At 37.1% G+C, this 11826-nt stretch overlaps 1 protein-coding gene across 6 annotated transcripts in view; it reads right to left on the bottom strand.

Annotated features, from left to right (window-relative positions):
* The window catches only part of LOC107729551 (mediator of RNA polymerase II transcription subunit 25), an 18360-nt gene extending 7688 nt beyond the window's left edge, over positions 1-10672 (bottom strand). For 3 of the 6 annotated variants that reach the window (XM_016540108.1, XM_016540113.1, XM_016540112.1), the window contains exons 1-15: positions 10486-10672; positions 9846-9986; positions 9726-9771; positions 9529-9653; positions 9273-9371; positions 9074-9194; positions 7738-7897; positions 7455-7576; positions 6070-6145; positions 5711-5952; positions 5535-5621; positions 3434-3519; positions 3280-3337; positions 1797-1904; positions 1033-1206 (exon numbers count right to left, since the gene is read on the bottom strand). In XM_016540108.1, coding sequence (XP_016395594.1) covers positions 1033-1206; positions 1797-1904; positions 3280-3337; positions 3434-3519; positions 5535-5621; positions 5711-5952; positions 6070-6145; positions 7455-7576; positions 7738-7897; positions 9074-9194; positions 9273-9371; positions 9529-9653; positions 9726-9771; positions 9846-9970 — 1629 coding nt within the window. In that variant the 5' untranslated portion in view covers positions 9971-9986; positions 10486-10672. The remainder of the gene's footprint in view (positions 1-1032; positions 1207-1796; positions 1905-3279; positions 3338-3433; positions 3520-5534; positions 5622-5710; positions 5953-6069; positions 6146-7454; positions 7577-7737; positions 7898-9073; positions 9195-9272; positions 9372-9528; positions 9654-9725; positions 9772-9845; positions 9987-10485) is intronic. The other 3 variants (XM_016540111.1, XM_016540110.1, XM_016540109.1) reach the window with 3 other exon arrangements.
* Between the last annotated feature and the right edge of the window lie 1154 nt (positions 10673-11826).

Below are 11826 nucleotides of genomic sequence, written 5' to 3'. Positions count from 1 at the left end.
GTCCTCCTTTTTTTTCTACGCACCTGAGAATTCATTGTTTTTTCTTTTTGAGCGCACACAATTCCTGTTTGATGGATAAAATAACATATAAAAAGACACTCATAAATATGACTTGATGACATTTTTATAAGAAACATTCTGACTTCACTGGCCTGTAAATCAATCATATTAGGGAGTTTCCTTGTTTTGCCTCATGTAACCAACTTACATCCAGCTTAATACTGCTATAGTATTATGCTTTTCTATCTTCAAAAAAAACCTACACACATAGTAGCTGCTATTGTAGTTAAACAAACACATGCAGATCTCAAGAACACTCCTCAATTTCACATCTCCACAGATTTTTAAATAGTTGTATCTCAGCCAAAATTGGCCTAAACAAACCATAAATCAATGGAAAGTTTATTTATTCATGTTTTTGATGATGTATAAATCTCAATTTCAAAAAATTGACCCTTATGACTGGTTTTTGTGGTCCAGGGTCACATATTGTCAAAGTAAAACAGGTTCTTCGTCTCCGGTTTCCTCTAGAATGGCTGGTATGATCCTCAATATTTGGCATGTTGATGCCAACCAGGACATGTGTCAGGGACACATGGATACAATTTGGCAATGTTTACTTTAACCTTGTATTATATGTTGCAGGTCCTAAAATAGTTACCAATCAGCAGGCATTTGTTTTAAATTGCCAAAGCAATGGGTGTTTTAACTCACAATCAGCACTTAGCAAGTGTTAATTTTAGGTGCCATATGTATTATGTGTGCAACATCAAAGCAAAACCGGAGACAGCTGCTCACAAGGTGCAAGAAACATAACAGGATCAATTTCACTGTTAAATAAACTGTTAAAAAAACATTTGTTCTTTTACGCAAACATTTTACAGGAACAAAAAGATTGTGCTACTTTAGATGTAGATTTCACGTGAGCATTTATATTTACAATTTTACAGTTTTGTGCTGCTCTGTCCATTTCATATCAATAACTGTTTGTTTATAGTGAAAACAAATACACCATTTCACCGTGTGACTCACCGAGCGTTGCTGCTGCACTTGTTTGTGGTTAGTGATGACCTGCCGAATGCCATTGACGAATCCGCTCTGGTCATTAGGGATGAGTCCCATGAAGATCCTCTTCCTAGACGAGTACAGCAGCATCAGCACACGCACCTCACACGGAGCACTGTGGGGGAAGTGCACACAACCAGCCTACACACACACACACACAATATAAATCAAACTATGTGCCAATCCACACATCTAGACAGCACACACAACTAGAGTGACTGGAGAGCTGCCTGGGCCTGCACGATTATATTTGAAGACAGGATTAAAATGAACTAAGCAGCCGTTTCCCAGACACAGATTGAACCTAAAACTGAATTTAATCAGTGTTAATGGTGATTCATTACTTACAGATCTCTTAGTCTGTGTCAAGGGATCTAGCTCCAGGGTAAAGGTTCATTTCAGAGCCTTTCATTTTCAGAGGAAATGCTGGCTATGTGACTTTTTTTTATTCGACTTTTTTCATGGCTAGATATGAAAATCTTTCTAACATTCAAAAGCAGAGGAAGAACTCCCCCAAGAGGATGAAGACCATTATTACACACTATAAAAATTTCTTTAGAAGTCTGCAATGGGAAATAGAACCTTAAATATAGTATAAAAATATAGATAAATGCATGGAGAACATAAAAACTTGGCCTATATGAGAAGGTTCTAGCTTGATTATTAATTTTGAACTGACTGATGTACCTTAGAGGAGAAGGTTATGAATATGATTCCGTTATTGTACTCACAAATCCATTGGTCATGATGCGATACAGTCCCTTCAAAGACTCCATATCTTTATTAGTAAACAGAAACTGCACCATACGAGAGTTTCTGAACAGAGGGCCCAGAGTAGTCTATGGAAAGACAACAAGACATAGGAATCATCACTGCATTAATAAACCATGTGACCCAGATGTTTGACCAAACACAATTCAGCATGTATATATGCTATTTAGGTTGACATGAACAAAAGCCGTTTGAAATCTACATTTTAAAGTTAATGCGAGAGTTTAAATGTATATTTCATGCGATAATTTTGTAATTATAGTATGGTTTTTAACTTAAGTATAATTAAAGTTAGTAATTTGTGCAAAGAATACCGTCTGTAATTAACATTGTACTCATTTGACACAATGCATTTTGCATACTGTGTGCATCAGGGAAGTATGCATAGTCCAGCACGGGGAGTGAAACATAAGTAGAAGGACAACATGAAAGAAGAGCAGGAGGTGATGGTGATGGAGGAGGAGTAGAAGAAGAATTATGAGACAGAAGAGAAAAAGATGATGAGGAAACAGGAGACGAGATGACAATTACGATTTAGGAGAAGAAGAAAAAGTGGGAGAAAAATATGAGGAAGAGAAAAAAGATGAAGAAAAGTAGAAATTATGATTTAGGAAGAGGAGAAAAAGAAAGGGAATGAAAAGATGATTGAATGAAAAGAAAAAGAGTATGTACAAAAGGAGATGGAGTAAAAAAAGAGGAGATAATGGAGTAGAAAAGAAGGAGAAAAATACTGAGAAGAAAAAAAAAGGGATGATGATACAGGAAAAGCAATGATGGTGAGAATAAGGAGGAAACGAAAAAGATGGGAACGGAAGAGAAAAAGGACCAGAGAAAAAAGATAATGAAAAAGATACTGGGCGATAAAACGGTATCGATATTTATCGATGGTACACCTTCTTCGATATCGATAGAAAAAATGTTCAATATAGCGCACGTTGTAGGCATGTGCCATGAGTGACGCAGACAGCACACACAAACACGAACACATGCTGAAATGAGTGCTGTGCCTGCCTATGATGAGGAGATTGTGAATAAAGAATGAATATTAGTCGAATTTAAAATAAACATTTGCATTTGAATGTTAGGTGTGCATCAGGGAGCGTCATCAGTGGCGCGCGAGATGCGGTGATGTAAGTGACGTTGTTGTAAAAAATATTTGTTGTTTGTCTCAATAAATTGTGTTAATTATAAATACAGTGGTTAAATTTAAACATTTTTTTCTATTGGTTTTTGTTTTAAAAAAGGTTATAAAAAATGTCAATAATTATCAATACCGAACGATATGAAACATTATATCGTTGATCATTTTTTTAGCTATATCACCCAGCCCTAGAAGGAGATAATATAGGAGAAGGAGGAGAACAAGAACAAGAATAATAAATAATTGCTTCCCTCGCAAGCCCAGTAATGCATCCTGCAGGAAACAACTATATTCACATTTACCAGGAGCTGCTGAGGGATGAGCTGCATGATCAGCTTCTGTGGCCACTGGTCTGTATTTCTGAAACAAAAGAGGGAGGAAAAAACTTCATCCTCTCTGTGCATCTCTACCATATATTCTACATTATGCAAATATGGGCCAAACGGAGTCACTCACAGATTTTCCCCTTGGCTGACCTGGACCTGGCAGGGCAGGGAGCGCGTAAGTTTTGTGTTGGAGTCCATGGAGGAAGCCTTGGGCTTCTGCGGTGATTGATGGAGACAGAGGGAGAGGTGACAAGGGGAGGGAAAAAAGGAGAGACAGAATAAGATGAAGAGGTTAACATACAGAGTAAAAAGACCTTGCTGGCAGAGATAGATGGTAGGACTTAAGGCAGGAGGTCTCAGAGAAATATACAACCTGTGTGTGCAACTTCCAGAACAAGAGAGATTGCACTGACTATGGAAGAGCTGCAACATTATTATGTCAATCAAAACAGTACAACTAATGAGCAAACGGACCATTTTAAGAATATTAGCTGGAACCTAATTTTTTAAAGCGTCATTTAGACCAACTGTTGACTCAACAACTTATCGATTTTAGAAATATACCAGTTTTGGACAGCTTTACTACAACCACCTTACAGTATCGCTGAAAAAGGACAGTGTGGAGAAAACGCAGGACTCATCTGCAGAACGACAGAGTTGTGGCGCAGAATTACTATTGATTTAATTTACACAGCGCAGCTTGGCAGTGTTTGTTTTTGCGAATAGTGTGCGGTGAGCTGTGTGAACTCATCATCCAGATGGTGACTCTACAACAGGCCTCAACAACCGAGCGTGCCGCCGTGCCTGATAAGCGTACATTGGTTTGCTGGCATGTTATTGACCAGATGGTGATAATGGCCATGGCATGTGCATCTGTGTTTTTATTTCCTGATCATTTGTGTTGACCCAGTGTCAAAACAAAACATTTCAATAGTTGATTGTGCGTTTGGGAACATTCGTTGCTGAGATGATCTTGAGGCCATTGTAGAATAGTAAATAGCGTTTCATTAATCTAAAATGAAGGCCTCTACCATAAATCAAGCAGAAATCAAGAAACATCATTGATCCCATTACAGTCCGTGCAAATGGCACCCCAGGCACAATACCCACGTGTCACCTAACAATACATCAATAAAAACACGACTAGATAGCTTTACCAGATCAAATCAATCTTTTTCACATGTCTAGAAAAATACGACATTTCATCTGAGTCGCAGGTGAGTTATGAGAATCTTTCAAAGAGATTAACTGAGATCTCATTTATGTTTCCTTTTCCAGTAGTAAACCACAAACAAACAATGTGTAAGACATTATCCATACAATTTTATTTTTTTTATTTAGCTTTATTTTTATTTCAGTTTTAGTTTCAGTAATTTTTAAAATAACTATTTATAATTTATATATAATAATTTTTAATTTTTTAAATAATATAATAATTTAAAATTATTTTATTTTAGTTAGTTGCCAAAGCAACATTTCTTATTTAATTTTAGTTGTTTTTTTTATTATTTCAGTGAAGAAAACCATTTTTAATTAGTTTACCTAACATTAACAACACTTGCTTGCAAAGCTTTATTAGCAATGTTTTGGCGACATATTTGGTGACCCTTTAAGGTTTTTACATAATTTTGGGACATTTTCTGTTCTTACTAGTAGTAAACTGTATAGCCCAGAGTAATCACAATTCAGTATACAAATATTACAGAAGCTGGGTTTCCATCCACAAATTTTTATGCAACTTTTTGTATACTGTGTAAAAAATGTGGAAACACCAAGAGAGAAAATAAATTCAGTATTGTCCCAAAAAAAATAAAAAATTATCTAATTGAATAAAACAATGTACAAATTACTGTCACTGATGACTGACTTCTATTACCTTCCAGAACTGTCAGAACGCACACTGTCAGACTCAGAACATGCATAACGTTTGTTTTGTCTGTGCACTCTAAATTGTTCAAGAAATGTTCCATTTCTTCTTTTCTCTCAATTTTGTTGTTTTAAACCTGAAAATCTGCCTTGAGAATTGTTTATCCCTCGACATTCCGATTTTTCTACATAAATGAATGCTGCAACTTGTACTGCAACATATCTAATGACATTGTTTTCTTTCTATAAAGCAAGAGATTCCAAGTGAAGTCCTTATGGTTCGTTTTCCAGCAGTAAACCACAAAACCGATCTGAAGAAGACCATTTTTAGTATGCAAATATTGCTATGACGTCACTTTTCTCACCTCCTGCCATTCTAGAACTCCACTCCATGCTACAATCTTATTGGCAACACCTTGCTGTGCCCCAGCTGGAGGTGCAGGTAGAGCTGCCTATAAAACAAGAATATATTGAAATTGTATGGACTCCAAATGAGTCCAAATAAGTCAGTATTCACAGAAATACATTTCTCAAGTCTGACCATGCCAGGCTGTGTTGTTGGCGGCGTCTGCTGATTGGTGGGCTGTGGCTGAGGGGCCTGAGGAGGTTGCTGATTGGGTGCAGGTGGACCTTGTGGTGGGACTTGTGGTTGCTGCGGTGGCTGCTGAGGTGGAACTTGTTGCTGCGTTAACATTGGTGGTGACACTGTGGTAACTGTAGATAGGTTGGGTTTACCTCCTGATGTGAGTGATTGGCTGAAGGGAGTATTTTGCATTTGAGGAACTGTGAACAAAACAAACAACTCAGTAAATGGTGTTTCAAATATGGAAAACATAGTGAAACACGGAACACACAAACACAGCAGAAGATTCAAGAATAAGGGGACACAATTTGACTCACATCGGCTCTTCTGCTGCTGAGTGGCTGCATCTAGCACCTTCTGTGCTGCATCATGGGCCGCGTTTAGAGAGGGCTTCTGTGGCAAGAGAGAGAGTGTATGCAACAGAGGGACAACATTCATGAGGTCTCATCATTAGTGTGCACAGCCTTGCTTGAAACCAAAGCCAGATCCTTCCACCAAATACAAATGCATTCATGCACATCTCATCTGCCACTTAAGATCTATTCAAATGAGATTATAACAGTAGTTAGTCTCAAGCTTAAGAATCAAAATGAGGCTCTGTATGCTGAAAATTACCAATAATGTGCCTCCAATTAGGCACAGAAAGGTTCAGAATGAGCCGACCGAGATTAGCCTGTTATTGAGAGAAGCGCTCTGATTACTCTACATCACCGAAGCAGTGAGATAGCAGGGTCCAAAATTAACCTTTTACCTCACCTGCCAATGGTTAAGTGAACTGCTCATTAAAACATGCAAATATTTTCGCTGTCCCTGTTTCTCCTTTTTGTCCCCATTTTCCTTGTGGCAAACCCGTTATATACAATTTCTCTGATCTGACTGAGCTTTTCATTAGGCCTATTTGCCTTTATATATTTTTAATGATATACTTTATAAAAGTTTTGATGCAGACCACATACTAAAATGTTTTACCATTTTTGTATCATTTTAACACCATAAAGCTTTCATATCTCGCAAAAAATTCCCATCCAAAGTTAAATAAATAAATGGCATAATTTTTAAACAATACCGGCCTATAGTTTTATCATCCGACACCTAAGAAACTAGTTTCGTGAAATGTTTTGCTTGAAAGGAGTTTCATGTAAATATATACACTACACTTCAAAAGTCTGAGGTCAGTAAGACATTTTTATGGTTTTGAAAGTCTCATGTGCTCACCAAGGCTGCATTTATTGAATCAAAAAAATGCAGCAAAAACAGCAATATAACTGTATATTTTAAAATGTAAAATATTATCGTGTTGCCAAAGCTGAATTTTGAGCAGCCATTACTCCAGGCTTCAGTGTCACGTGATCTTTCAGAAATCATTCTAATTGACTGATTTGGTGATGAAAACAGCTGTGCTGCTTAATGTTGGTCGAAACCACGATACATTAAAAGAATGTTCAAAGAACAGCATTTATTTTGAAACCTTTACAAAATAAATGTGACCCAGGACCACAAAACCAGTTATTGCTACAAATATACCCCAGTGACTTAAGACTGGTTTTGTGCTCGAGGGTCACAAATGTCTGTACTTTCACTTTTGAATAATTTAATGAATCCTTGCTGAATACAAGTATTTATTTTGGGGAAAATATTTACCTTAAACAGTAGTGTATATGTAATGAAGTTATATAATTCTATTAATTCCATTAACACACACCTGGTATGGAAGGGGAGGAGGAGGAGTCTGGGTTACTGAACCCATAGACTGGGACACTGGCAAAGGCTGAGGTGGCAAGACAGGTTTAAGGGAGACTGTACCAGAACCTCCTCCAGGAGCTACTGGACACACACAGATGTAACAGAAAGCATTAATCAGATCAAACTAATAATTCAATAACATACTATTTTATTCTCCCATCTGCTGTTCAGCTGCTGACGAAAGCTGTTGATGTTATATCACTGCACATTCACAAACATATCAGGACAAGTGTCTTTCTTACCAGGAAGTGCAATGCCCCTGACTAACACCATGTGAAAGGGGTCTTGACTGTAGTCTGGGTGTGAGGATTCTGGTGCACCTGCTACAGAGGATGCTCTTTCAAAAAGAGATCGAAGCGCTGGAAGTTTCCGTGGAGCGATTACAGAAAAATGGATCCCCCGCTACAGTCAAAAAAATTAATAAAAATAATAATAATTTCATTAATTTCAACTACATATCAGAAACGGACATCAGCTTTCATACATAAATTTGGCAGGACAAAACAGTGAGAAAAAAATAATATAGCACATAATATTATAGACTATGCTTGTATCAACCAGCATGATCAGCATCAAGGCAAATACAGTATACTGTCTCACCAGGGTTTTGTTATTCTGAGATCGCAGAATTTAATGCAAAATTTAGTAGTTTGCATTTTTGTCTTATTTATGTATTACTTCCACAAAAAATGTTAACCTGAGATCCATAATAATACTCAATACTGCTGCTGCATTGCAGTGAATTCTCTTGTAAAGTGAGCAGGGATGGACGAACCATACAGCGCACTGGATACCTGGTTATATACAAGTGTTTTAAAAGGAAAGAAAAGTTCTGACATGAGGCCCATTTGAGAGAGATGAAGGAGGTAATATGTCATTTTTTCGAGTGATCCTTCTCAATAATTCATTCACAACCTACACTTGTCTATTGTCTTTTCAACCACTTCCAAAGGCGTGAGAGAGATGATCCAATGGCTTATATTTATATTTACGCGTAAAGCGAGTGGGATGAAATGAAAGGTTCTAGATGTTGATACTGATTATAATGTATATTGTGGCGCATATTTGCTAGTCTCCATAATGCTTGATTTCACCAGTAGATTTAAATAAGCACATTATTTTACAGGAAATGCACATTTTAAATATTCCTAATGAATGCAATCATTGATAACAATATCATAAATTTACAAAAAAGCAAAAACAATATTACAACAATAGACAATTATAGAATTGTACAATGCATAGTACATAATCAGTGTCACTTGATTTAGTGACAGTTTGCAAGCTATTGTGTCTAACACCGTTCTGTATTTTCAGCAAAGAAGAATTATGAGTATTTCTGTGCTGGTGTCACCATTGTCTTGTGCACCAGAACCACCATTTGTTTTTAGTAATTAACTCTAATTACATAAGCACATCAAGACTACTGATGTGTTTTCACTGCAAAATGACACAACATTTTTTATAATATTTGAGAACTCTCAGCAAATTCAGTGACTTAAGGTTGCACATCTATCATTACAACAGAACTCTGACAAACAGACATATCTGATAAAAAGTAGATCAGTGCAGACTCACATCACGTATGATCTGGACCAGGCTGTCTGCGGTGCAGCCCGTATAGCTGACGCTCTCCACAGCCGGTAGTAAGTACGGAGGAGAATTACACAGCAACACGCAAACCTTGTGGGTCTGACCACTGCATAGAGAAACAATGAGAACACATATACAGTCAACAGCAGAATTGGGATTCCACAGAACAAGTTAAAGAACTCACATTTGCTCCCTCATCTTTTTGAAGTCGTCAAAGAGCTGCAGGGCCACGGAAAGACCCTCAGCTATGAGACTGCAGCTCTCTGCTCCGCCTCCCATGAATCTGCGCAGAAAGCATCAGTGTAAGAGTTGCAATTCTCAGCATTTAAAACCTGAAAATCTTCAAAGCAGATATACGCTCATAACTAATAGCTCATCCAAACAAGCAAAAGCACACTTTTATCTCAGACTTTCTATCGTGGAATCGTAGCAGCCCTTACTGAATGCTGTCAATCCAAGAGACAAACTCAAAAGCGGAGCTGGTGGGAGCATGGCACTGGACGTAAGATTCTGGAGCACAATCCACTGTGTTGAAGACCACAAGTCCATATTGAGTGCCACCATACTATAAAAAAGCAAAAAGATTATCAGATGTTGAAATGACTGCACTAATGTAAAGAGCAGGTGTCCAACTCACATCTCCTCCAAAATCTGTTTCAGCAGGTGGTCCTCCATTAAAATACCTGTGATCACACAAAGTAGGTCAGTACAGAAGTCTTACAAATGTCAGCACGAATAAACAGGCGATGATTCTTACTCTATAGTCGGTAGTATGTAATTCTTCCGAAGTGATTCAAAATATGGACCAAGGTTTGCAGTTCCCTCTATGACAAACACCACATCTGACACCTGATTCAACCCAGACTTGGACGTCGGGTCCATATGGGTCGCCTTGTGTCTGCAACCAAGACAGGCATTAGTACAATATCATACAGAACTTTTGCTGTAACTATTCAATAAAAATAGGTATACTAATAATATGTATACTATTATATAATAATTTGTAATATAGAATTCATGTAGTGTACGCCCACTTAACCTTTACTGTGACTGGAGTTTTATATACTGTTTTTTATTATCTATTGTCATGTCTGCTCTAAAAACAAGAATACCGAAACATGATATGTAACGTTACATACTGGCTGTGTCTAAATGCCTAGAAAAGCGCCTACAAAGACATTTCTGAATGATTCAGTCCGTGCCAAAGATGCCTGACAGCCTCATTTTGGCTGAGATATTTTCCTCTATTCTCATTCAGTTAAAGAGTAGCTTCATATAAATATAATGCAAATACAAATAAACGAAAACATGTGAACACGTTCACGTTTTACACATACAAGTCTTAGCATGTTTGTAAGCCGTTATCCTCAAATGCTAATTTATCTCGTGTGTCTTACCTGCTAGTATTAGTAGAACTGACTTCTAATAAGAATAAAACAGACTGATACAGTCATTTATCTTGATTATCTAAACCAGCCGTCTTAAGTTGTATTATGAAAGCTTCACATAAGCGTTAATGTAGACCGTAATGACAACAAATATCTGAATGTACGCTCGGCAATCGACAATACGGTCTGGTCTTAGATCTGGGAACTGCACTGGGTTGGTGAATCGATTTATGAGTGATCGATTTTTAGGCCAAAAGTACGTCCCTAAAATATAACTGATCCATCAGTTTACACCGCTTGTTGTATGGTCGCAGGAGTGCGTAAATGGCCAGTCCATCATCTCTACAACTAAACATAGCCTAGGCATTATTGTGTTTGCATAAGGAAATAAAATATATGCTTATGAAAGTAATCCATAAATGTAAGATATATATAATAGCCTAATAATAAAGTATGACGATTTTATTATCATCATCATAATGTTTTAATCTTAAATGTATACTAGAGTGTGGTTTTTTTATTATTATTTAGTTTTAATTTCCAGTTTTCTTATCTTTCTTATTCTTTTTTTTTTAATCTTCAATCTTATGTTAGGCTACATTATTGTATTTTATATGTTTTAAGTAGCCTAGGCCCTACTTGGTGCTTTTTGTATATATATTTTTTTTTATTGTATCTATTATTATTTAAAATCTTATTGAAACAATCCATTATTGAAACGAATGTTATAATTTTAATATGTATTATTATTATTATTATTATTATTTGGGACAACGGGTTTTCTAAACTTAAGAGCAAACAGCTAAGTAAACAGTAGATGTCACTAAAGTCAAGCAACCAAAAAAAAAAAAGAAGAAGAAGAAGAAGACCATAGAAACAACTGGATAATGCTGTATAGGCCTAACTTTACTATTTTCTTGAGCAATCACATTGTACATGGACTGTCTCTAAATTACTGTCCTATTTATACTTTATGTTACCTAGGCCTACACAGAATCAGTCCAGTCTCTGCGCTGTGCTTCACTGAATATCAGAAAGGAGGAGAGAGGTAAGTTATTGAAGAAAGAATCATGTTTTTAGGTCGGTGTGCAACCAGTTACCTCTCCTTGTTGCTCCTTACTGCAAGAATGTGCATAATTACTCAGACGGCCCCAAGCGACCCAACCTGCTGTCAAATAAGAACAGTGTGCCGCGAGCCAAGTGGCCCTGAGGCTCGCTCGTTCTCTCTCCTTCCAACAATGTAATCTACTCTCCAGCGAGCAACGGAGAGCATCAAGTGCATCATATTTAAAACCTCCCATACAAACAATGCTCTGAATCAGTTTAGAGCTATTCTCTTACAACCCCCGG

This window comes from Sinocyclocheilus rhinocerous, unplaced genomic scaffold (genome assembly GCF_001515625.1).
Source record: "Sinocyclocheilus rhinocerous isolate Xijiao unplaced genomic scaffold, SAMN03320098_v1.1 scaffold697, whole genome shotgun sequence".
Taxonomy (NCBI): domain Eukaryota; kingdom Metazoa; phylum Chordata; class Actinopteri; order Cypriniformes; family Cyprinidae; genus Sinocyclocheilus; species Sinocyclocheilus rhinocerous.
The sequence above is the reverse complement of the archived record's forward strand: the minus strand, read 5'-3'. Positions and strand labels throughout refer to the sequence as shown.